The 27,253-nt window shown below is 41.1% G+C and overlaps 1 protein-coding gene across 2 annotated transcripts in view; it reads left to right on the top strand.

Moving 5' to 3' along the window:
• The window catches only part of CLPX (caseinolytic mitochondrial matrix peptidase chaperone subunit X), a 34,231-nt gene extending 13,045 nt beyond the window's left edge, over nt 1–21,186 (top strand). Inside the window, exons 5-14 of one of the 2 annotated variants that reach the window (XM_040968725.1) lie at nt 2,028–2,187; nt 4,883–4,924; nt 6,817–6,993; nt 10,067–10,231; nt 11,047–11,135; nt 12,119–12,283; nt 13,742–14,041; nt 16,059–16,151; nt 18,495–18,601; nt 20,682–21,186. In XM_040968725.1, the coding sequence (XP_040824659.1) occupies nt 2,028–2,187; nt 4,883–4,924; nt 6,817–6,993; nt 10,067–10,231; nt 11,047–11,135; nt 12,119–12,283; nt 13,742–14,041; nt 16,059–16,151; nt 18,495–18,601; nt 20,682–20,772 (1,389 nt within the window). In that variant the 3' untranslated portion in view covers nt 20,773–21,186. The remainder of the gene's footprint in view (nt 1–2,027; nt 2,188–4,882; nt 4,925–6,816; nt 6,994–10,066; nt 10,232–11,046; nt 11,136–12,118; nt 12,284–13,741; nt 14,042–16,058; nt 16,152–18,494; nt 18,602–20,681) is intronic. The other variant, XM_040968726.1, reaches the window with a different exon arrangement.
• Nucleotides 21,187–27,253: the final 6,067 nt, after the last annotated feature.

The raw sequence follows: 27,253 nt of genomic DNA, 5'->3' as shown, positions 1-27,253 counted from the left end.
GCACCAGTTTGAGCTCTGGCTGCTCCTAGCTGCTCTGCTTCCCATCCAGCTTGTTGCTAACATACCTGGAAAGGCATCTGTGATGGCCTATCTTTGCAGCCCTGCTTTTCAAATAAATTAAAAAAAATTAGCTTGCCAGGTTGATAAAATGTGAGTAGTTTAAAGTTGGTATCTATGAAAAAGATGCTTTGTATTAAGACACAGATAGTGGTACACTATCTTTTGGTTATATAAAAATGGTTTCTGAATGGGGTAGCTTTATAATATACTATCTGTGTAAAGAGTTCATATTTTATTAAAGTGGCTTTTTGTTTTTTAAGTACTTGGGGCATCTGCTGCTTTCCTAGGCACTTTTAGCAGGGAGTTGGAACAGCAATGCAGCAGCCAAGACCCAAACTGTTATTTTTGGGATACAGGAGCCACAGGTGGCAGCTTAATCTGTGCCCTCTTACTGATCTGTGTAAGTGACTTTAATGTTGTGCTGTTTTTAAAATTTAGGATTGAGGCAAATTTTTATCTAGCAGTTAAATGCTAATTAAGACATCCATGTCCTATACTAGAGTACATGGGTTCAATACATAGCTCTGGCTTTTGAATCAAGTTACCTTCTAATAGATTGCCTCTAATAGGAAGCATTGGTGATGGCTCAAGTAATTAAGATTCTGCCACTTGTGAGAGACTTGGGATTTAGTTCCTGGCCCCCAGGTTAGCCTGGCCATAGTGAATATTTAGTAAATGATTGGAGTCTCTGTTATGTCTTTCTACTTCTCAAATTAAAGCAAACAAACAAACAAAAAACAAACCCAAATGGTTAGAATCAATCACATTGTTTATATAGAAACTGGGATAACATTGGTGGAAAGCTGGAGAACAAATGAATTGTGGTTTTGTGCATTTAAGAAATAGGCATCTGAATCCTACATGCCAATACATCATGCCTTTTGTATTTTGGTTTTTTAAGTGGAAGTCTTTGTTCAAATTTAAGGCAGGAGAGGGTGTTTACCCTGATGGTTATGGTACTTGTGTCCCATATCAGAGTACCTGGGTTCAGTTTCCTGGATCTGGTTCAGCTTCTTGCTAAATGATGACCCTGAGAGATAGTGATGATGGCTCAAGTAATTGGGTTCCTGCCATTCACTTAAGAGACAGAGATTGTATTCCTGGCTCCAGTTCAGCCTTGGACATAGAGGCATTTAGGGAGTGAACTAGTGGATGGCAGCTTTCTCTTTTCTCTGCTTTTGGGATACATTTAAAAAAGAATTGGGTGGAGAAGGGCGGTGTAATTCAATGGCTAAATCCTTACCTTGTAAGCACCAGGATCTCATATGGACTTCAGTTCATCTCCTGGCCGCTTTACTTCCCATCTTGCTCCCTGCTTGTAGCCTGGGAAAGCAGTAGAGGATGACCTTGGGACGCCTTAGGACCTTGCACCCACGTGGGAGATGCAGAAGAAGTTCCTGGCTCCTAACTTCAGATAGGCTCAGCTCTGGCTGTTGTGGCCACTTGGGGAGTGAAACAGTGGATGGAACATCTTTCTCTCTCTCCTCCTATCTGTAAATCTGATCTGCCTTTTCAATACAAATAAAAAAAAATTTTTTTAAGATTTGTTTATTTAAAAGGCAGAGTGACAGAAACAGGGAGATATAGAGCGAGAGAGTTCTTCTGTGTATTGCTCACTTCCATAAATGGCCATAACAGCTGGGGTTGGGCCTGGCCAAAGCTAGAGTTCATCTATGTCTCCCACATGGGTGGCAGAGACCCAAGTACTTGGGCCATCATCCACTACTTTTCTAGATGTGATAACAGGAAGCTGGGTCAGAATCAGCAGTCAGGACTTAAATTGGCACTTCAATATGGGATGCAGGTGTCCCAAGAAGTGACTTAATCTGTTGCATCACAACACCTGCTCCTAAATAACAATTAAAAAAAAAAACTTTAAGCAAATATTCCCATTACATAACTTTTTATTGAAACATGTGTCTTTATTGTGGCTCATGGCAAATTATTCACACCTAATCATTTTCCAGATTTATAACTACCTCGACAAGTATGTTGTTGGTCAGTCTTTTGCAAAGAAGGTGCTTTCAGTTGCTGTGTATAATCATTACAAGAGGATATATAATAATATCCCAGCCAATCTGAGACAGCAGGCGGAGGTTGAGAAGCAGACATCCTTAACACCTAGAGGTTAGTGTTTCCAATACGGATCACAATAGAGATTTCCATGCCTAGAAGTTGTCTTTGTAACTCTTTGCTCTAATTTTAAGATTTTTTTTTTCAAAGTACAGGTTGATTCCCATTAGTGGATAATGAAATCATTTCAGTAGGTTCTCCATTGTAGAATTTTTATTTTCTTTTTTAGGTTAATAGATGAATAGAAAATACTGGACTACAATAACTTGTAGTTAAGATTTGTTTCTGAAAATTATACATGGATCTCAAGTCATAAAAATAAAATGTGTTTCTTATTGAGGGTCTCTAAAAAATATTTAAAAGCCAGTGGGTAGAGACTAAGACACTATCTTTGAATTGTAGACTTCACCACAACTAGTTCCCTTGAGCATAGCATTGTAATAATCTAAATGACTCTGAGGTCTTGTCTTTCGGGTTCAGTATATGGAATTTTATTTGCCTAATTTAAGAGATAAGTGGAGGGCCCAGTGTGATGGCTCAGTGGCTAAATACTCGCCTTGCACACACTGGAATCCCATGTGGGTGCAGGCTTGTGTCCCAGCTGTTCCATTTCCCTTCCAGCTCTCTACTTGTGGCCTAGGAAAGTAATAGAGGATGACCTAATTCCCTGGGACCCTGCACCCCTGTGGGAGACCCTAAGAAAGCTCACTGCTCCTGGCTACAGGATGATCAGCTCCAGCCATTGCATCCACTTGGGGAGTGAACCAGCAGATGAAAGATCTTTCTCCTCTATCTCTCCTTCTCTCTGTAAATTTGCCTTTCTAATAAATCTTAAAAAAAAAAGATAAGTGAAGATGATAACTGTTAATATGTATACAGCATATCTCACCTTCTTTTTTTTTTTTTGGACCCCAGCTCCAGAGTGCAAATTTAGGATAAAATTGTGATTCTAATTAAAATTTTAAATGATTAATTTAAAGTGCTATCTTTTTATTGATGATAGTTTTTTTTTTTAATTTATTTATTCTAATTGTAAGTCAGAGTTATAAGAGTAAGAGTAAGAGGGAGAGATAGAGACCTCTTCCATCTGCTGGTTCACTCCCCAAAATGGCTGCAGTGGCCAGAGGTGACCTAGTCCAAAACTGGAAGCCAAGAGCTTCTTCTGGGTCTTTAGGAGGATGCAGGGGCCCACGGTTTTGGGCCATCCTGTGTTGCTTTTCCAGGGCAGGGAGCTGGATGGGAAGTAGAACAACTGGGATTAGAACTGATGCTCATATGGGATGTTGTTACCACAGGCAGAGGACTGGTGTGCTATAACACTGTGCCAGCCCCTACCGATAGGCTTTAATACACCAATATACTATGTAATCTCAAATTATGTAGATACATTATCTGTTTGAAGATTTTATTAAAACATTATGAGAGCCTGGTGCGATAGTCCTGAATGGCCTGAGATTCCATATGGGCGCCGGTTCTGATCTCGGCAGCTCCATTTCCCATCCAGCTTCCCTGCTTGTGACCTGGGAAAGCAGTCGAGGACGGCCCAAAGCCTTGGGACCCTGCACCTGCGTGGGAAACCTAGAGGATGTTCCTGGCTCCTGGCTTCGGATCAGAGCAGCACCGGCCGTTGCAGCTGCTTGGGGAGTGAATCATCGGATGGAAGATCTTCCTCTTTGTCTTTCCTCCCCTCTGTATATCTGCCTTTCCAATAAAATAATAAATAAATCTTTTAAAAATATGAATAGAATAAAACATAATTTTGAAAATTATTTTGCTATGTCTTGCCAGAGAACACTAATTTCTGATATATTCAATGTTTTAGATTCTTATGGTCATCATTGTACAATCTGAGGACGTTCTTCATAATTACAACCTATAGTCTCATCTGAGTACCTTTAGTAGCTGCTAAATATATAACTGAATTTAAAAAATATTTATTTATTTGAAAGGCAGAGTTAGATTGAAGAAAGAAGGGAGGAGGGAGAGGAAAAGAGAGATATCCTGTATCCATTAGTTCACTCTCCAGATAATCTCAGTGGCAGGAGCTGGACTAATCCTGATGCCAGGAGTCAGGGGCTTCTTCCTGATCTCCCATGTGAGTGCAGGGACCCAAGCGCTTGATCCAACCGCTGCTATTTTCTCCTACGCAATAGAAAGGTGCTGGATTAGAAGTGGAGTAGCTGGAACCATTAGCTGGAACTAGAACTGGTATCCACATGGGATGCTGGCAGTGCAGCTGGCAGCTTTACTCTCTGTGCCATAGTGCCAGACCCTGGAACTAATTTCAGTACAGAAATCTGTTAACTTGCTGAATGTACTGCAAAGAAATTATGTGGTAATATCAGTTATTTTATTTTTAGAAAGCTTAAGGCATAACTGGTGGAAGACTTGTATTGTTCTTTTTCGTAAGGCCCAAATAGTCCTGCCTAGTTAGGCAACAAAATTTTTTCTGTTTTTTTCGGTCATTAATATGTAAACTGTTCTAGGTGGTAGGAGAACAAGTGGGTATGTTATTTGTTAATGTGAGGGATTTTATCTCTTACTAAAGACTTATATAATTGTGCTCTTAAAATAGGTATCAATTTTTATTTGAAAATGTGAATATTAGCAACTGGATAATAATCATTAATACTAAAGAGTAAATCCTTTAGAATTATTTGGAAGAGTACTAGGGAGTGGAATACTCATTGTTTTACCAAGCTGAACAAATAGGTAATATTTTCTTGTTGCCGTTTTCATCCTTTCTCAGAGTTAGAAATCCGAAGACGGGAGGATGAATACAGATTTACAAGTAAGTGGCCTTGCCTCAGTTTCTCCTGTAATTGTTCTTTTAGGGATTTACCTCAATGAAGTGTCTCAGTAATAGTAATGTCAGCATGTTAGTGAGAAACATCCAAGTGATTTTATTATAGATATCACAATTTTGAAGGCTTTTCATAATTTGTATAGTTTGTGTATGTTCAGTTATTTCAGGTATTTAAGATTTGATTTTATCTTTTCTGTTATGACACTTTTTTTAAAAAAAGACTTATTTGTCTTTGGGCCTGGCAAGTTGGCTCAATGGCTAAATCCTCACCTTGCGTGCACCGGGAACCTGTATGGGCACCGGTCTGTATCCCAGCTGCTCCACTTACCATCCAGCTTCCTATTTAAGGCCTAGGAAAGCAGTACAGGATGGCCTAAAGTCTTGGGACCCTGCACACATGTGAGAGACCTGGAAGAGGCTCCTGGCTTCAGATGGGCTCAGCTCCGGCTGTTGGCGGCCATTTGGGGAGTGAACCAGTGGACGGAAGATCTTTCCTTCTCTCCTTCTCTCTGTAAATCTGTTGTTTCAACAAAAACAAAATCTTTTTTTCTTAAGTTTATTTTTATTGGAAAGGCAGATGTGCAATGAAAAGGTGATAACAAAGAAAGATCTTCCACATCTTCCACATATATGCTCTACCATTCCAGGTGCATTAGCAGGGAGCTGGATTGGAAGTGGAGCAGCCAGAACTTGAACCAGTATACATGTGGAATGCTGGCACTGTAAGCAGTGGCTTAGCTTGATGTGCCATGGTGCTCATCTGGTGATACTTCTTAAAGCAAAACTTAGGAAATACAAAACACTTTATATAGCTTTTCTTTATAAATATGGACATATGATCAAGAATCATGTTTTTAAATATCTGTAATTTATGAGGCTTGGCACAGTGATATAGCAAGTTGAGCCTCTGCCTTCAGTGCCGGCATCCCATATGGGCACTGGTTTAATTCTTGGCTGTTCTACCTCCCATCCAGCTCCCTGTTAGCCTACCGGGGAAGGCTTTGGATAATGTCCCATGTACCTGGGCTCTGTACCCATATGGGAGACCAGGAAAAAGCTCCAGGCTCCTGGTTTTGACCTGGCACAGGCCTAACCAATGTAACCATTTGGGGAATGATCCATTGGATGGAAGATCTCTCATTGTTTGTCTCTCCTTCTCTCTGTCTTTAACTTTGTTTTTCAAATACATAAGTAAATATTTGTAAAAATTTACTATTTTACATATTTTTTGTCAGACTACAACCAGTTGGCTTATTGTGATAGGAACTTACATGGAGATGGATTATGTTCTAACTATTCTTTGCTACAAATTATTCTCTTTTTTGGTGTTTATAAAACACTGTAGTCTTACAAATTATGAATTAGCTCTCGTTCATTGTTCCAGCCCTGGATTGCCCCTGTAAGCATCAGGTGGTTCCTGGAGGGTTTGGAATGATCTAATACATCAAAGAAGAATAACCATTCTGGTGGCTTACACCTATTCCTCTAGAGGTGAATCTAGAAAAGATTTATTTATTTTCATGGCAGAGCCAGAGAGAGAGAGGAAGAAAGACAGAGATATCCTCAGATGGCTGCAATGGCTGAGACTGGTCCTGGCAGGAGTCAGGAGATTTTTCTAGGTCTCCGACATGTATGCAGGGGCCCAAGTACCTGAGCCACATCCCATTGCTTTTCCAGGCACATTAGCAGAGTGGATTAGAAATGGGGTAGACAGGATTTGAACTGTTTACCCGTATGGCAGCATTGCAGGCAGTGGCTTAATTTAGTGTGCCACAGCACTAGCCCCCAGTGTTTGGTTTTAGATGTAGGATTTCATTGAGGTGCTTTTAGAAACGAATTCCATTGATTCTCTGGTAATTGTTTTGGCCTTATTTCAGAATTGCTGCAGATTGCTGGAATCAGCCCACATGGTAATGCTTTGGGAGCATCAATGCAGCAACAGGTGAATCAACAAATACCTCAGGAAAAACGAGGAGGTGAAGTATTGGATTCTTCTCATGATGACATAAAGCTTGAAAAAAGTAACATTCTGCTGCTTGGACCAACTGGGTCAGGTAAATAGCTTCTTGCAAACATTTATGACTGATTTTAAGCAATAGACTGATTCTATGACCTCTTTCTTGTGATTGAGGAATTCTGAGTTATCAGTCTTTATGATTTTATTTATTTATTTTTAGATGATATTTACAAAGTTGATCATGGTGGGAAGTATCTAGGATTAGGGACAATTGGGTATGATCACTGTTTCCAAACTTTCTATTTCTACTTCCCATTTCTGGGGGAAGGAGGGAGATGAGGGAATAGGCCCTCTCCAGCCTCTCCACTATCCCCGTACCAGAGGATGAGGAAAAGCAACCTGGGGCCCGGCACGGTAGTGTAGTAGTTAAAGTCCTCACCTTGCACGCCTGGGATGCCATATGGTTGCCGGTTCTAATCCCAGCAGCCCTGCTTCCCATCCAGCTCCCTGCTTGTGGCCTGGGAAAGCAGTTGAGGATGGCCCAGAGCCTTGGGACCCTGCACCCATGCAGGAGATCTGGAAGAAGCTCGTGGCTTCTGGCTTCGGATTGGCTCAGCTCCAGCGGTTGCAAACCATCAGATGGGAGTGAACCATCAGATGGGAGATCTTATTCTCTGTCTCTCCTCCTGTCTGTATATCTGCCTTTCCAATAAAAATAAACAAATCTTTAAAAGAAAAGCAACCTGGTATCAACCCAGGGTCACAATGTGGCGCATGCTCCGAGGGTTCTGCCCAGGTGAGTGTGATAGTTCCAAAGTGCTGTGTATCTCGTCATTCTGTGGATGAGGAATTCCTTCCAGTGTCCGCTAACTGCCTACATATTTGCTGGCATCATTTGACTGGGGTAGGTAGTAGTAGTCTATATATTCTATTCTTCATTCTCTGCTATGGTACCAGATGTCCTCTGCAGACCCCAGTGAGCTACCACATCCTCTATGTACACCATGGTCTGCCATCCAATATTCCATCCTTTATACCTAGGAGGACCAGTTCTCATAGGTGGGCTCATGGACCTGGGCCAGAAAACCCAGGCCCCACAAGAACACCCACACCTAGGGCTCATGGCTCTGGCACCCTCAATGCAGGCAAACCCAAGGCCCTGAGCCATGTGACCCAGAACCTGCCAAACCCTCCACCCCTGGGGTTCATGGGTATCTCCACCCACTAAGCAGGCGGGCCCAAGGCCCTGGACCATGCAACTCAGAACCCACCGGATCCCCCACCCCTGGGCTTGTGGACCCGGCACTCACCATGCAGGTGGACCCAGTGACCTGGGTCAAGAGACCCAGTCCTCTCTAGACGCCCCCACCCCTGGGGCTCACAGATCCGGTACCTACCTTAGAGGTGGGTTGCGAATTCCTGACCATATGACCCAGGCCCCGCCAAAATATCTACTCCTAGGGCTCACATACTTGACACTCACCATGTGAGTTGGCCCCAGGACCTGGACCAGCTAATCCAGGTCCCACCAGACCCCCAACTCTTGGGGCTCATGGACCCAGCATATGAGCAGAAGGGCCCCTTCATACTTGGAGCTCACAGATCTGGCACCCACCATCTCCAGACTGGCATGGTTCATCTCACTTCGGCTTCCACCAATGGGTGCTTCAACCCTCTGTCCTGGCCCCAATGTGAACTGACTGGTGATGCGGCCCAACCCAGTCCCTCCTGCACTTCATCCTGATTCTCAAATCTGCCAGTAGATGTTATAAACTGGCCCAGCCTGGCCTGCCTCCGGACATGATCCATATGTATGTCGGTGAGAACTGTAACCTGGCCTTGTTTGTTCTGTTCCTTGCCTTGGTTCTTGCACTTACCTGCAGGGACTGCAACCTGACAAAGGAATTTACCAAACTCCTCTATCTGGTCTCCGCCCAATGGCAGATCTTTAGCATACTGATGGGTCCTTGGCCCAGGTTGACTTTGTCCACGTCTTATTCTGGCTGGAACAGTGTCCTTGCCCAACTGGCTCATACATACTCTTTCCAGTTCTTACTGTTGAGTGTTGCAGCCCAGCTACACCTGGTCCATGCCCAAACACAGTTCTCAAGTTGTTCAGCGGGAGCCTTGACCTAGCCCAGCCTGTTCTACACCTACCCTGACTCTCACGAGTACCAGTGGTTGCTGGAGTCTAGCCCAGTCTGGCGCACTCTAGACCCAGTCCACACCCATGCCAAGGGAGATTGCAGTCATGTCCAGCCTAGCACAATGCCCCAATTCTGACTCTCGTGCTCACGAGTAGGAATTCCAGCCCAGCCGGGGCATCCCATTAGTTCCCCAGCCATAGAGTTTGCAGTTCCACTTTGGTGAGCCCACATACTTCCCCACAGATTCTACTCCCAGACCTGATTCACTCATGTAACCTCACAGTATCTGTCTCCTTTTCTGACACTCTCTGGTGGGTTCCATGTTCTCACCCTTCATGTAGAGTAGCCTTGTCCATGGAAGCCCCAGAGAAGTCATTCCTCCCAGAGAAGTCTTTCCTCACATTTCCTACCTGTGCCATCCCCCAGACTCCAAGTAACTCCACACCCCCAAGTCCCCAGAGTGCACTACTGGGAGAGCTGAGGGCTATGCCCAGCACCATTGGCACATGGACTGCCTGGCTGAGTTCTCCCAGCTGCAGCCAGCCAGACTTGGGATCCACCCACAGCATGATGGCAGTGGGTGGAGCTGAGATCCTGAGCATGCCCAGACCCACTTAAGATCTGCCCACAGCATGATGGCCATGGATGGATCCCAAGCCTCCAGCCTGGCTTGGCCAGAGTTCCCCAGCTGTAACTACACAGTTGGGAGAGTAAACACTCATGCCTCCAGCCCAGACTTACTTGGGATCCACCCACAGCCTTGGGTTAGTCTTCTTGAGTCCATAATCAGGATTCCTGAACAACATGCTAAACAAGAGGCCTGGGCATGGCCCTCAGGCCAATTCCTAACATCTTCACAGGAATAATAAATAATATGCAGTGGGCACAGAATAACAGTGGAAATGAGATGTCACTTTCAACAGCTTTCCATTAAATACGGTTCAAATGTATTTTGTATTTTTGTAGAAAAATTATGTACCAGTAGATTTTTAATAAACTTTTAGTTACTATTTATTTTTGTAGGTAAAACCCTGCTGGCACAAACTCTAGCTAAATGCCTTGATGTTCCTTTTGCCATCTGTGACTGTACAACTTTGACTCAGGCTGGATATGTAGGTGAAGACATTGAATCTGTGATCGCCAAACTCCTCCAAGATGCCAATTATAATGTAGAAAAAGCACAACAAGGTATGTTTATAGCATAGTTTTTCTGTCCCCAGATAGTGTTTTTGGGAAGCAGTGTAAAATTAGGAGATAATTTCTTATTTTAAGTCAGTAACTAAAATTTTTATGATTTAGAAGTTAATATTGCATAGCTTTTAGCAACTGATTATAAAGACCACAAAGTTTGGTTTGCTTTGCTGTTACCAAGATGCCTAGTAGGTTGCAGACAGGGTAATGTTAGGTTGCAGACAGGTCAAGGTAGTAGTATATCCTTAGTCTCATCGTTAGATCAGACTCCTGCTGTTGGGATCAGGGCAGAGGTAGTGTCAGGGGCAAAGGCAGGAAAGTGCAGGATGCATCTAGAAACAGTTTAACCTATTGATCATACATGCTACATTTCTCCTTTCTGTTTTCTGTCCTTATTGACATGAAGAGCTTGACAGCATCTGCTGAAATTCCTTTCAGATAAGAATATAGGTGGGGAAAGGGTGAGCTAACAGTTTGCTCATGGTTTTCTCATGGTTCCACACTCTCAATTTCCCATTATAAAGACCATAAATACATAGTAGGAAGATGATTATTGTCAAAGACATTTAGTTATTGTACTCAAATAGTAGCCTGTTTAATCCCAAATAGTTGCACAAAATAGTAGAGGATGATAAAATAGTAGAGATGATAAAGTAGTAGAGAGATGGCAGTGCATTTTTATCATGAGAAGCCATTGAGTATGTTAAGGATAAAAGATTGAGTAACTTGCTCTCCAACTGTTTAGTCTTTTAAAACTGAGACTATTTTGTGTGTATTTTTTTATGTTAAGTGGAATCTTCTTTGAATTATAGGAATTGTCTTTCTGGATGAAGTAGATAAGATTGGCAGTGTGCCAGGCATTCATCAGTTACGGGATGTAGGTGGAGAAGGCGTTCAGCAAGTAAGCAGTTGAATATTTTGTTCAAGCCCACTAAAAGGAAGGGAACACATCAACCTCCCAAATATTGTACGTTTGGTTTCACGTTCGATTAGATTCTATTGTGTTTCTCTCTCCCACCCCAAACTCCACATATCACTTTCGGTAGTTCAGATCCAGACCTGAAAGAAAGTTGTTGTTGATGATTTTAAGTACCAAATTTTTTTTTCTTGGGAAATTAAACATATTTTGAAGAACTGAAAAGACAGAAGTTTGTTATTTTTATTCCTCAAAGGCTTAGTGGAAAGAACCATTTCTAGAAGACACTTGATGAGATTTCTAAACTATTTCCATGTTTCCTATTCCTTTTACTTAGTAGAAGATAGTTTTATATATGAAGTGGTGTTTAATTTCTCTGAATCATAATTGAGATCATGGTGATTTATTGGCTCCTTTGACCTTTTAATGTTAACTGGTTATGTGAGTGAGGGAAATTGCAGGTTTTTTGCTTTTTTTTTTTTTGACACAGATATAGGTAAAATCACAGTGATTATGCTAGATACTTTTAAAAAAAATATATGTAACAGTATCTCAAAATACAGGTATCCTCAAAGTTTAGCACTAGGAGTGAATAAAATTTCTATTTATTTGAAAGGCAGTTTTTCAACTATTTTCTAATTTAAGTTTCCCACCATGATTTGGAAGGAACTGTTTTATAGTCCAGGTTCTGTCTTTATGTCAATGTTATGTCTTTATCATCAAGAACAACCTCTTAGGTTGATGGTTCTTCAGTTATAATGCATCAGGAGTCGTGTAGCCATTTTGAATGAATTATTCATGTGATGTGCACATTATAGATTTCCATGTTAGCTGTAAAAGTGAGGAGTTTTCATTACTTATGCTCATTGACCATAAACATTAATTTTCCCTATCAAATCCCATTATATAAAATATAATAAAGGATATACTTACATGGTGATGGTATAAATCATTTGTTCTTTATTTAGGGCTTACTAAAACTACTAGAGGGCACAATAGTCAATGTTCCAGAAAAGAATTCCCGAAAGCTGCGTGGAGAAACAGTACAAGTTGATACAACAAACATCCTGTTTGTTGCATCTGGCGCTTTCAATGGTTTAGACAGAATTATCAGCAGGAGGAAAAATGAAAAGGTAAGTTTTCCTGAGGAGTTTCTAGAGGAACTGATAGCATTTAAAGTTAAAATATGTACTTGGTTTTTAACCTGTCTGTCGGTTATAAGGGATTTTTAGAAATTGGATTTTCTTAGCTTTTAAAATTTATGACTAGCACATTGAAGATTCCTAAATATCATCTCTATTGAGCATTTTGTTTTTTAATTTTTACTCACTTTTTTGAAAGGCAGAGTGCCATAGGAGATTTTCCAAACTCCTATTCCTCTCCCAAAGGGCCATAATGGCTGAAATGAGGAGTCCAGAATTCCTCCCAGGTCTCCCATGTGGATTGCAGTGACCCAAGAACATGAGCAGTCTTCTGGTGCCTTTCAAGGTACATTAGCAGGGAGCTGGATTGGAAGCTAAGAGCAGGCAGTTGAACCTGACTCCAGTATGGAATACCAGTGTTACAAGTGGCAGTCCAGCCTGTTGTACCAAAGTGCCATCTACCTCTATTGTTTATAAAATCTAAATAATTCTAACTTACAGGTTAATGTGTATAGCTCTTAATGGTAATTATAATAGAGTGCTTAATAGCGACTTAAGAGATTTGTTGATAATTATTTAAAATGCTTATTGTATAGGTACTACTCTAGTTTATAATATTGCAAAATTAGCTTTAGTTACAAAAGGCTACGATATACATTTTCTTAAATTTTTTTAAAGACCTATTTTTTCTTATTGGAATGTGAGATATACAGAGAGGAGAAGAAACAGAGAGGAAGATCTCCCATCTGATGATTCACTCCCTAAGCAGATAGAAGACTCTCCATATATACAACTCCAGCTTTCAAATAAAAAATTTAAATGAAAAAATTTATTATTTGAGAGTTGGTTATTTAATAAAGATTAGGTTCTCAGTTATGAAAACAGACAGATCTGAATTCAAATCCTGGGTTTAGGGCAGACATTGTGGTGCAGAGTGTGTCACTGCCAATGACAGTGGTATCCCTTAGGAGTGCTGGTTCAAGTCCCAGCTGTTCCACTTGCAGTGCAGCTCCCTGCTTAATACACCTGGGAAAACAGTGAAAGATGGCTCAAGTGCTTGGGCCCCTGCTACTCACTTGAGTGACCTTGATGGAGTTCCATTCCAGGCTGTTTGCTTTGGTTTGGCCCAACCCTGGCCATTGTGACCATTTGGGTATTAAACCAGCAGATGGGATCTAACTACCTCTATCTCTTTCTCCCTCCCCCTTTTTCTCTCCCTTTTCCTGGCTCTCCCTCTTTGTAACACCACTTTTCAATTAATAAATCTCTAAAGAAAAAAAATTTGTCAGCTTCAACATTTATAGTAACAAGACCTTGGACAAGTTATTTATTTGGTCTGTTTTTCCTTTGTGTGAATGATAATAGAACCTTCCTTGTAGAATTGTTGCAAAGATCATGTGAGATAGGCATCTTGATCCATATTAATAATATGTATAATTTCTTTGACAGTATCTTGGATTTGGAACACCATCTAACCTAGGAAAAGGCAGAAGAGCTGCAGCTGCTGCAGACCTTGCTAATCGAAGTGGGGAGTCAAATACTCACCAAGACATTGAAGAAAAAGACCGGCTCTTACGACATGTGGAAGCCAGGGATCTCATTGAATTTGGCATGATTCCTGAGTTTGTGGGACGCTTGCCTGTGGTGGTTCCTTTACACAGCCTAGATGAGAAAACACTTGTACAAATACTAACCGAGCCACGGAATGCTGTTATCCCTCAGTATCAGGCTCTATTCAGCATGGATAAGGTCAGATTTTAATTTTTCATCAATCTGATTTTCTTGCTATTGAAATTCTGTACAAACTGTTGCAGCAGATTAAAAATAAATCCTGCTCATCTGTGATAATCAGCCTATTCCTTACTGAATGTTGAATCTAAAAATGAAGGAAGATACATTGCTACATTAGATCTGTCATAGTTGGCCTCCTTTAAAAAAAATTAAAATCATCATTGTCGAATAAATCTCAAGGATATAGAAAGAAATGTCTTCAAGTCAGACACGTGGGATTGTTCTTTTGTCCTTGATATAATGAATATATTCTAAATTACATTACTGTATAAACTTTCATAGGAGCTTTTCTCAGAAATCTAGGGAAGAACTTGAATTTGACTTGAAGATATCATGGGGTCCGGCATTGTGGTAAAAGCTGCTATCTGCAACGTTAGCATCTGATATGGGTTCTTATTTGTGTCCCAGCTGCTCCACTTTAATTCAGGTCCCTGGTAGTGTGCCTGTGAAAAGCAGTGAAGGTCAGGCCATGTGTTAGGACCTCTGCTACCCACATGGGAGACCCTGATGAAGCTCCTGGCCTTGGCCTGCCTAAACCCTGTCGGGTACAGAGACGTCTGGGAAGTAAACCAGTGGATGAAAATCTCTTTCTGTGTGTGTTTCTGTAATTCTGACTTCTCAGTAAGTGAAGTCTTCAAAAAATATGTATTGTGAGGCCAGCATTGTGATGCTTGGGTTGTTGGACTGCTGCTTATGACATCATTATCCACTATCAGAGCATAAGTTTGAGTCCCAGCTGCTCTGATTTCCATCCAGCTTCCTGGTGATGGGAAGGCAGGGGAGATGGCAGCCCAAGAGCTTGAGCCCCTGACAACATGTGGAAGATAGGGTGGAGTTTCTGGCTGTGGCTGGGCCCAGACCTGGCTATTGCAGCCAAGGGAGTAGTGAATCAGCAGATGGAAAATGTTTGTCTCTCTTCTCTCTGATTCTCTTACAAATAACTTAATAAGGAAAAATAAACACCATAATCATGAGCTTTTCAAAGACCTCACACATACCTTTGTTATATAAAGTTTTACTTTGTTTTTAAAGTTTTACTTTGTTCTGAAAGGCAAAATGACAGGCAGAGAGAGATCTTGCATCTGCTTGTTCACTCCCCAAATGGCCTTAATGGCTGGGGTTAGCAACTGTATCCATGTTTCCCAACTGGCTGGCAGGAACCAAGCAGGCCATCTGCTGCTTTCCCAGGCACGCTAGAGAGTAGTTGGGTTAGAAGCAGTGGCTAAGACATGCTTTGACACAGAATGGATTTTTGAACTCTCTGAAAATAGCAGTCTCTTTTTGACTAACTCAAAGTTAAGCCCTTTTGTCATTTTTGCCTTTGATCCATGTTTGGATCAATTGTTTTCTACTCTGCTCCCAAGTGGATCGTATTTTCATTGAGCTCATTGCCCACCAAATATGTTTTTAAATATTTATTTTACTAGTTGGGCTAATAGTTTTACTCGCTTGCTTCAGATTCTTCAGTGGCCCCGTAGTCTGCGGTGCTTCCTTAGCACCATGTGCATTCAATGGTCTATAAATGTTAGAAGGGCCTGGTGCAAAAGCCTAGTGGCTAGAATCCTCACCTTGCACACACTGGGATCCCATATGGATGCTGATTCGTGTCCCAGCTGCTCCACTTTCCATCCAGCTCCCTGCTTGTAGCCTGAGAAAGCAGTAGAGAATTGTTCAAGGTCTTGGGACCCTGCACCCACATGGGAGACCCTGCGGAAGCTCTTGGCTCCTGGTTTCGGATCAGCTCAGCTCAGCCATTGTAGCCACATGTAGCTTCTGACTTTGAATTAATTTAGTTAACCTTCTGGAACTTGGCTATCTGTGAAGTAAGGGCTTTAGTTTCGTTTGGTTCTAAAATACTGTGATTCTAAGATTAACAAAAGTGGCAGGTAGTGACAGTTAATAGAACAAATGCTGTGTAATTAGGAAATGTTACAATAATTATTTAAATTCTGATTTATCTTTCATGTGTTTTTAGTGTGAACTCAATGTTACTGAGGATGCTTTGAAAGCCATAGCCAGATTGGCACTAGAACGAAAAACAGGTGCACGAGGCCTTCGGTCCATAATGGTAAGTCAAGTTATGCTACAAAAAAGATAGTTTCTCCCGGAGTCCAGCTCCAGCCAAGTTCGGAGCTCGGGAAGGGTGCATGGAGTCGGCGATAAAGAAAGACACAGACACTGTCACTTCATGCGCTCTCGCTGCAGCTCAAGAAGAAGCTGTCCTTTTTATTTACTCAGACACATTGCAAGCCTCTACACAACTAATTGTTCTATTTTTACTTCAAGACTAAGGGGGCATGTACAGACATTTGGTCATTCCGTCTGCGCTTCAGGGCTAAGCAGGTGACCCTAAAGATCATTCTGCAAAATACTGTCTCATTATTCTTCAAAGCAAGCCATTATTCATTCTTCAGCAGTAGCCATGGAGCGACAGCCAGGACTCCAAGGCCAACGCACATGTGATTACCTGTTAATCAGTATTACATTCCTACCACATTTCTATTTCTACAATTTACCCATTATTTAAAGGAAAAATAGGTTACAAGAGAAAAAACATAAAATCCAAGACAGAAGTTTCAAATATTAAATCCTCCTACAACTATAGTTTCTACAACCCCATAAACAATAAAACAACAAGAGCATATTTCCTTAATAAAAGCATCCTTAATTCCTCTAGCTAAAAATTATAAAAGCAGCTAAAATAATTACATTTTCTACGCTCCAAAAAAATTGCAAAGACAGACTAGCCTTTGAGATAACAATAATTATATTTATTGCCATAGCAGTTTCAGCTCTCACTCCCATCATTTGCATTAATATTTAGGATATATATCAAGCCCTGTCCCAGAAGTTGTGCTACATGTCTGGGCCAGATTCTGAGGCAATGGCAAAATTACACAATAAGGTATCCAGAAATGACATGGGCTTAATTGTGCTCCTGTGTGTAAATTGTCAAAGGCCCACTCACCAAGACATTATCAGTGACATTAACTCAAGCTCACATCGGTTACAAAAACTGTCTCACAGGGGCAAACAACAGTGCATCAATAGATTACAGAATTTTTAGTCAGGTGCTTGAGTGTCCATGCAACCAAGGGGCGAAACAGCATCAAGGTGGTCAGAGAGACTTCCGCCAGGCCTTGCCTAACAGCCGGAAGCTCCCCTGGGCCCTGCCAAACAGGGAGCTGTGCTCTTCACACCTTCGTGTCATCCACACCTACTGCACAGACCCCAGCAGTTTCTTGGTCTGAGTTTTGAGAGTATTAAACTTAACCTATTTTTCTTTTGGGAATATATCTAGAAGATTGAGTTTTTCTGTAATAAAAACAGCCGCGAAAGACTCAGTGGTCCGGAATGTATTTTGCTTTCTTTGCTTTTTCCTTTTTCCAAAAGAAACTAAGATGGTCAGAATAAAGCACATGTATATATTATGATTAATGAACAAAGGATTGTGGAAAGGAGAATTTCAGGACATTCTGCATGGGTCTTTTTTAATAAGCCCACAATCATTTTTTAAGCCTATTGAACATTTTTTTCACTTGTTTGTAAGATGTAGATACCATGACATTTTATCCTCAATTTCTTGATGATGGTATGAACTTATTTCTTGTTACAGATCCTAACAACACCCACTCTAATCCCTAGAGTTCTCTCACCTGCCCTCCATGTCTGGCTATATAATGGGCTACTATTTTGTTACATGTTTGCAAGAAAGCACCTATAGCTTTTAAAGATTTCACTGTTAACTCTCACTTCTCTCATCTCAGTAAGACTTGATTAGAACAGTGCCTTTGTCACAGATAAACCTGGAATTATACCCTCTGATAGAGGTCTGGACTTAAGTGTTAAAGACAGATTTATAACCATGAGATTACAAGAGTGGGTGATACAGTTCACATTTTTTAGGGAATTTAATATGCTCGCTCGACTCCCTTCCTTTGGAAGGAATATAATTTAGCCCTTAACTGTAGGTAAAGCTGGGTTCCTATAGTAAATAACTTTTATTTCTGCTACAACATTTGAGAAAAATGCTCATTTGAAGTCGCAGTTTCAAATTGAAGAGTTTAGTAGAGATGATTTAAGGTTGAACTATTTTCAAAGTAAAAATTACCAGTTGACTGTCTCTCTCCATCACGTAATGCCAGATAGGCTTCTGAGTAACAGCTGCATGTCCCTAAATAGGCAGAACTGCAGACAAGTAGCCCTGCCTTAGAGAATGAAAAAATTAAACTAGAAGCTGCTTTAACATAAAGAATATGAAAGCTTCTATGGTGACTTTAACATTGAATTTTGATGTATCATAGACATGCAATTGTATTTCTTCAGTGAGCAATATTCAATGTTTAGCTTATAGAATTTTGTATGCAATTGATCTGTTTTCCATGTGGTTTATTATTTTTTACCTCTCTAGGAAAAACTGTTACTAGAACCGATGTTTGAAGTCCCTAATTCTGATATTGTCTGTGTGGAAGTTGACAAAGAAGTAGTAGAAGGAAAAAAGGAACCAGGATACATTCGGTAAAGTGTATTTTCAAACCAGAACAGATCAAAAATTTAAGATTCTTATTGGTCCTTTGTGTTGTGATTTATTGTTCTTTCATATAGAATAACAGTGCTTATATTGATAAGAAAAGCAGTACTCGGATTTTCTGTAGAAGTTTTCAGTTTATAAAATATTATTTTTGAGTCTTTTAGAGATTTATTTTTTATTTACTTGAAATGCATAGTTACAGAGAAAAAAGGAAAGAGACAGAGAAAGGAGAATCTTTCATCCACTTTTTCATACCCCAATTTGCCATATTGGCCATGACTATGCCAAACCAAAGCAGTAGCCTGTAGCTTCTTCGCAGTTGGTAGGGCTCACGCACTTGAGCCATCTCTGCTGCTTTCCTGAACATGTTAGCAGAGAGCTGGACTGGAAGTGGAGCAGTAGGGACTCAAACCAGCTCCCACATGGGATGCTGCATTGCAGGTGGAGGCTTAACATGGAGTTATCATGATGCTGGCTCCTCATTTTGAAAGTTGATATAATTAACAAATGACCTTTTTTTCATATCTTTCTTAAGACCAAATTTTTTTTTCCATTTTTTAATTATATTTTTGACAATCATTACATAGTTAATTAGGGTAAAAACGTTCAAGGGTTACAGGAAAAGTGGGTAAGACTATCATTTCCACATTGTTTGCTTCACATCTCTGGGGTAAAGGGAGAGATAATGAGAGAAGCCCCACCCAGTTTCCCACCCACCCCAGGTCCCTGATGTGGGACATGCTCTGAGATACTTGCTCAAGTGGTTGTGATAGTTCACCAGTTATTAATTGCTGCCAGTCTTGCCATTCACGATGAGGTTGTTGAAGAATCCACTGATTGACATAGTCCATCATAGAGTCTCCGTTTGCCCAGTTTTTCACTGCCAACATATGGCTGGGGTGTTTGATTGACTTGTTCTGTCCTCTGTCTTTTCATGGTTAGGGCTCTGAGTCTGGCAGTTTGATTGAGGAGCTCCCCAAAGAGACTTTGTCTGAGATGTTCCTAGACCAGATTCCTGTATGTACTAGAAGTATAGGGCCTGGCACAGTCCATTGCCCCGATCAGCTGATGGATGGAACTGCTGGGTCAGCTCCGTTTCCAGCGCTGTCCTCCACGTGAACCGTTGGGTGTTGCAGTCCATCCTGGTTCTGCCCAGGACACACTTGGCCCTCACATAAACCAGTGGGAGCTGCAGCCCCGTCGGAGCAACCCAAAATAACCCCCACTAGGCTCGCCCCCTATCCTAGTTTGCCAGTATGTGCAGCAAACTAGTTCAGTCTGTCTCACATCCCATTCAGCTCTCATACATAATACCAAAATTTTTGTTTCATAATGTTTCTTCTCAGTAGTAACACCAGTTAACAGATTTGATCCACTGCTTGACATTCCCTGCTTTGTTTATGTCGGGGGCCAGCTGCCTTAAGTGCTGGATAAATACCTATGAGCTGTGTGCTCTGCAGGGACACTGCGCTCAGAGGGGGAAAGCAGCCAGTGTGTGAGGGGTGGAGCTTGTTTGAATTCCAGTACATCTGCCTTAACACAAGTAGACAAGGAGCTGAATTTGTCTTGTAAGCTATAGTGTATTGATCTCTAAATTATTCAGCATTTCTTTTCAGTGCTCAGCAAAGGTTAGTCTTCCAGTAAACTCAGTCACCAAGTATGTTAGTTTTACGGTTTAAGTTGATTGGTTTTGAACAACCTTAATTATTTTTCAATTTTTTAGTCATTTTTTTCCATGATATTTTTGTACAGACTTAGTTATTTAGCAGCAGTTTTTTATTTTTATTGTTTAATGGTATTGGTAGGTCATTTTAAATGAATTATGGTGGCTTATGTGTTAATTTTGACTAATTTGAAATAGTTTTGGTCAGAGGTAGTCAGTTTATTTACCATACACATATGCTTAAATGTAAGTTTTCACCTCTAAGTAACCAAAATGTTAAAAGTATTCTTGATGTTTTTTGATTTTGCAGATTTTTTTTTAAGCTAGGGAAACTAATCTATTTTGGGAATAACTCCTCTAATTTTTATCTCTGAAAAACAAACAGACATGGCTTTGTGTTGTAGGGCTCCAACAAAAGAATCCCCTGAAGAGGAGTACGACTCTGGAGTTGAAGAGGAAGGATGGCCTCGCCAAGCAGATGCTGCCAATAGCTAAACCGTCAGACCCTCCTGTATATCCAGCTCTTCCTTCCGTTGTTTAGGGCCGTAACTGTTTCTGCAGTCTGACATTAAAGGCATTGGATCTGTCTTGGATATCATACATGGTCAGAAGCCTTTAGGATAAGAATCAGATCATGTATATTATAGTAACATCACATTGATTTATACAGAGAACATTACGTGGACTCTAATAACACAGTGTTTAGAGATAAAATGTACATTATTTTGGTTCCATTTTTTAAAAAATATGCTTCAACAAAATTCTTTGGAGTTCTTTGAAGCAATGCAGGTATTGCAATAACTATGGATTTTACAATAATGATACTCTACAAATGGAAAAATAAATTCTTTAAAATTAAATATTGGCATACTATTCTTTAGTGTTACCTTTTTCTACTCACATTTACCTCCAGAAAATACAAGAATTTTAGTCATCATAAAGGTCAGATGTTTCCAAATAGTTAAAAATTTCATGGAAAAACACCCTAAGAAGCTATATTTCAGTGATTTTAGCTATAATCTTAGTCTAAACTGCTAATGCATGACACTTACTTCCCAGCTGGCACTTTTTAAAAGGTCATTTTGTTTTTGATCATTTGCCATCTTTGCTCCATATTAGCACTGTAGGTGAGTGGACAAACTGAAACCTGGCTTACATCTTCAGTAAAGAACGACCCATCTAATTCTGTCAATCACAGTGACAGCCAGGTGCTCAGCTAAATGAGTGAGTGTTCTGTTGTACACTCGGGTTTTGTTGTTGTTGTTGTTGTTGTTTGTGGGCTTTTTGTTTTTGTCTAGGTGGGGGTAGGGTGCAGGGCTGGTTTAACTTAATAGAACGTTGACGTCTTTGTTTTGCTATCAGCCAGTGTGAATGTGCTCACACTAAGCAGAAGTTACTAACTTTCATTACTTAGCAAAACTAAAACTGAGAGGGAGATTTTTGAATTTAAAAACATATCACTTAATTCCATAAATATTAATATATTTTAGTATCTTTTAAGCTTTTTTTCTACTATAATGATGCAAGCTTCTGCATTATTCATTCACTTGAATCTCATTTGATACTGTTCAAGTCAGCACACCCTTAAATACTTGTTTTCATGTTTCAGGAGTTCTGAGTTTTCCTTTTTTCTTTATGAGCCTTAAACTATGAATTGACTGTAAATCCTATTGATAAGATATTGCATTTTCTATAATGTAATAAAAGGGATGTGAGGTGCCTGTTTATGGTTGGAAAAACCAGAATTGCATTTTTGTAAGTGTTTAAGCCTGTCGGGTGTAGACTGGAATAGAAAACAGGAGTCCTTAGTGATGGTTCCAGATTCTTCTCAGGAAGTCTTTCAGGTGATAACTTTGCCCGCTCTCTTCTCATACAGCATCATTTTCCTTTTTGTAGAGTGGAAGTTGGGAGTAGTTTTTAAGTATATAACGGTGATTTTCCAGAAATGGGCTGGGAGACGTTTAGTCACAGCTGCTTACACTGAGTTTTGAAAGTTGTTGATCAAGCATAATCAATGTTTTTAACCCAAACACAGCTAAATATAATTACAGTTTGTATTTTGGAACTTAATGTTTTGGCATTTCAATAAAACAAAAGGACGAAATGAAAGCCCAAGTGGTGGTATGTCCATACTCTATAGCAGTGCAGGGGTACTTTCCATTGACTACAATTACAGTCTGGACAGCGCCGTTTTTAAAAGAGCAGGAATGACAAGTGCGTTGCTTCATTCTGCAAATTGGCTAATCCGTGGCTGTCCGGTATCCCTCTGGTCAGTTCTCATTGTAGCTTTGCACGAAGTTTCAGTGAAGATTACATTGAAAATTGGTGAAAATCCTTGCTCCAGTCTTTAACAAGCCCTGCACGGAACCGGCACTCTGCTTTTCAAGCTTACTGCCCTTGGAGGTTAGGCAAGCACAAACCTCAGTGATTTGTACTAGTGGAGGTGAGATAGGTGCCCGGTGTGATGGCACAGAAGATCGTAGCCATGCTGGGTCTGGAAGAACAAGCAGGAAGTTACCAGAGAAGGATAATGAGTATTTAAAAGTTCAGAGATAGGAAACAGCAACTAGAAAGGCTTAAAAAAGAAATAGGAGACAGCTATGACTTCTGTTACTATGTCCCCTCCCCTCTGCATCTAGCTGAAGACCACTTAGCTCTTGTGTTTGACAAACTGTCAGATGGGATTTTTCACCTCCCTCTATAAATCTGCCTGCAGTATATCATCCAGTCTGCCTAGATAAAACTAAAGGGTCCGTCTAACCAAAGCTCAGTCACCATGTATGTGCCTGAGTTCCTCATTCCTTCTGATTTCTTTAGGCCTTTAGCTTTTTTGTTATTGTCTCTACTTACATTATCCTTCCTCCTGGTTCATTCTCAGAGACATCTATTCACTGCCTTTTATTTCCTGTCCTGTATCGAATTGTCAGATTTTTATTCATTTTGTTTGCCTTTCCAGCTACACCTTAATTTCCACTGGTGTGAAGACCAATCCTGTTTTGTTAACGATAACAACACTTAAAAAAAAAAAAAAGAAAAACACTTACTGTGGTGCTTTTTAAAGTTGCTGGCTTATAATTTTTTTTAAAGATTTATTTATTTTTATCAGAAAGTAAGATATACAGAGAGAAGGAGATACAGAAAGATCTTCCATCTACTGGTTCGCTCCCCAAGTGGCCACAGTGGTTAGAGCTGAGAGCTTCTTCCAGGTCTCCCACGCAGGTGCAGGGTCCCGAGGCTTTGGGCCGTCCTGTACTGCTTTCCCAGGCCACAAGCAGGGAGCTGGATGGGAAGTGGAGCAGCAGGATATGACCTGGTGCCCATGTGGGATCCCGACACATGTAAGGCGGGGAACTTTAGCCAAGGCCCAGCTTATAAATGATTAAACACAGGATAATTTATATGCCAGTGTAGATTTTACATTTTTATAGAAGCATTGGGACATTATTAAAAGTTGGTTGCAGCCACTGGGGAGGGAATGATTACATGGGCAATTTTATTAACTTGAGGGACAGATACACAGAAGTTCCATCTGGTGGTTCACTCCTCAAATGCCTGCAATGGTCAATGTTGACCTGAACCAAAGTTAGGAACTCAATCTAGGTCTTTCCATGTCAGTCACAGGAATCCAGCTCACCCACCGCCTCCCAGGCAGGGAGTACATAAGCAGGGAAGTAGAATTGGAAGTGGAGCCATGATTCAATCCCAACTATTCAGATATGGAACATTGGCATCCTTACTGACGGCTAAACAAAACACCTGCCCCTGGATGTACATTTTAGATTGTTGGGAAAACAAGCCCTGCAGAAAATTAACGGAAGGAAACACGACTGAACATTTATCCAGTACTTCTTGATTTCATCAGTTTCCTCTTTTTCAAATCAGTTTTCATCAGTAAACAAGTCCACACCCCTGCCACAGCAGAACTAAAAATTGATCTTACTTTTTCCAGTTTTTTTCTCTTTGTCTCTCTCTCTCTCTGCCTCCCTCCCTTGCTTCTTTCCTTCCTTCCATTTATTTTTATTGGAAAGGCAGATTTACAGAGAGAAGGAGAAACAGAGATAGATCTTGCATCCGCTGGTTCAAGTGGCTACAACCACCGGAGCTGAACCAATTTGAGGCCAGGAGCCTTTTCTGGGTCTCCCACATGGGAGCAGGGTCCTCCCAAGGCATTGGGCCATCTAGCAGGGAACTGGATTGCAGTGGAGCAGCTGGGACACAAACTGGTGCCCATATGGGATCCCAGCACATGCAAGGCAAGGATTTAGCCACTGGGCCACCACACGGGGCCCTCCAGTTCATTTAAAATCTTTGATTCAGAGATGGAAGCTGTTGGGATGTCTGTTCAGCTTAGAGACAGAGACAACTCCCATTCATTTTCTCCCCAAATGCCTGCAGAGGCCAGGGCTGAGCTGGGATTAGAGTGGAGGCTAGGACATTCAAGTCTCCTACATGCATGGCGGGATCCCAGTTACTTGAGCCATCACTGCTGCCTCTCGGGATCTGCATTAGTAGCACACTGTCAGGAGCCAGGGCCTGTATCCAACCCAGTCACTGATGTGTAACACAGGTACCTTGTCCGCTATTTTAACCACTAGGCCAAATGCACAGTCCCAGTTGGTCTTCTAGTTAAGAAACTTTATGCTTGCTTACAAACTTGATTCTAAAGTCTATATGGAAACAAACAAGAAAAATGATAATTCACACTCAGATTGTGCTGCTGCTTCTGTTTTTATGTATATATATATATTTTTTTCTTTTTTTATGAATTACATTGTAATATATGACAGAGTTTTATAGGTACTAGGATTCTCCCCACCCTTCCCCTAGCCCTCCCCCCATGGTGGATTCCTCCACCTTGCTGCATTGCCACAGTTCAAGTTCAGTTGAGATTCTTTCATTGCAAGCATATACCAAGCATAGAGCCCAGCATCTTATTGTCCAGATAAGTTCAGTGGCTTGTTGAGGAGACCTTCCCTGGTCTGAAGGTAGAGCCAGCCAAGTATCATCCCGATTAATTAAAAGCCCCAACATAACATCAGCAACAATTTATAATGTTATGGAATTAATTTACATAGTATTGAGTAACCAATATGTTAACAAAAAAATACAAGTTCTTAACCACATCCTGTGACTACTTTATTGACATTTCAATTTTAGTTTACATACAACCGGGTTCTATACATCTTAAAATTGCTGGATCAGGACTAGAGCAGCTGGTAGATGAACCTGCACCCGCGTGGGAGACCCGGAAGAAGCTCCTGGCTTCGGATCAGCATAGCATCGGCCGTTGCACGCTCACTTGGGGAGTGAATCATCAGACGGAAGATCTTCCTCTCTGTCTCTCCTCTCTGTATAATCTGCCTTTCCAATAAAAAAATAATAAAAATAAATCTTTATTAAAAAAACACATGTATGTAACAGTGTAGAAGTGAACAGGGAAAACAATGGAAAATAAATCCAAATAAATTGAATAATACAGTGGTCTTTCAAGTTAGGAAAAGGTATACTATTCAACGGAACTGTTGACTGGCTAATCATTTGAAAAATACAGTTAAACCTTGCAAAGTAAGCCAGCCACTTAAGTCTTGAGAGAGCCTTGGCAAATGGAGTCAAGCTCTGGTTCTTATGATATGACCCAAAAAGCCGTTGCCCCTGAAGGTAAGCAGCTGCTCCCTTTTTTTTTTTTTTTTTTTAAAGATTTATTTTTTATTATTTTTTCATTGGAAAGGCGGATATACAGAGAGGAGAGACAGAGAGGAAGATCTTCCGTCCGATGATTCACTCCCCAAGTGAGCGCAACGGGCCGATACTATGCCGATCTGAAGCCAGGAGCCTCTTCCGGGTCTCCCACGCGGGTGCAGGTTCCCAAAGCTTTGGGCCGTCCTCGACTGCTTTCCCAGGCCACAGGCAGGGAGCTGGAAGGGAAGCGGGGCTGCCGGGATAGAACCGGCGCCCATATGGGATCCCGGGCGTGCGAGGTGAGGACCTTTAACCACTTGCGCCACCGCGCCGGGCCCGCTGCTCCCTTTTTAAAAATTTAGTGCACTACAGATCAAACCTCATTACTTCTTGGGGCCTAGTGTGGTGGTATATCTGGCCGATCATCTGCCTTTAGCGATGGCATCCCATATGGGTGCAGGTTCATCTACCGGCTGCTCTAGTCCTGATCCAGTTCCCTGCTTATGACCTGGGAAAGCAGGGGAGGATGGCTTAAGTCCTTGGGCCCCTACATCCACGTGGGAAATTTGGAAAAAGCTCCTGATTCCTAATCAGCTCAACTCTGGTCATCGTGGCTATTTGGGGAGTGAATCAGTGAATGAAAGATCCTCTCTTTGTCTCTCCTCTTCAAATAAAAACCTCTGAGAAACTTAATGTAACTTTTTAAAGGATTTATTATTATTTGAAAGGAATAAAGAACTTCAGTCTCCTAATTCACTCCCCAAATGGCTGCTATGGCCAAAGCTGGACCTAATCCAAAAACAGCAGCCAGAAGATTCTTCCAGGTCCCCCACATGGGTGCAGAGGCCCAAGCACTTGGATCATCTTCAGCTGCTTTCCCAGGCGCACTAGCAGGAAACTGGATTGGAAGTGGAGCAGCCAGGACTTAACTGATGCACTTATGCAATGCTGGTGTCACAGGTAGAGGCTTAATGTGCTGTGTCACAACACTGACCCAGAGAGCAAACTTCTAACTCATGTCTTTCTCATCAGCTCCTGTCATGGAAATTATATATAAATAAATGTTTTATGAAAATAAGGAGGCATCCATTATTTAGTTACTTTGCTCAGAGAAACATACTCTGAAATAGATTTAATCATGATGTTTAAGTAACTGGACCGTAGGCAAAAGGAAAAAGAATGTCCATTGGCCAAATCTCAAAAACTAATCAAAAGAGGGTATAGTAAGTGTGATTATAAAGCTTCGAAAAAAACACAAAAGAGAAATTCTTAAGAATCGAAGGCCCAGAGATGAGAC

This window comes from Ochotona curzoniae, unplaced genomic scaffold (assembly GCF_017591425.1).
Source record: "Ochotona curzoniae isolate NIBS_2020 unplaced genomic scaffold, NIBS_Ocur_1.0 scaffold_4701, whole genome shotgun sequence".
Lineage (NCBI taxonomy): Eukaryota > Metazoa > Chordata > Mammalia > Lagomorpha > Ochotonidae > Ochotona > Ochotona curzoniae.
Note: the sequence above shows the minus strand (reverse complement) of the source record. Positions and strands in the feature narration are given on the sequence as shown.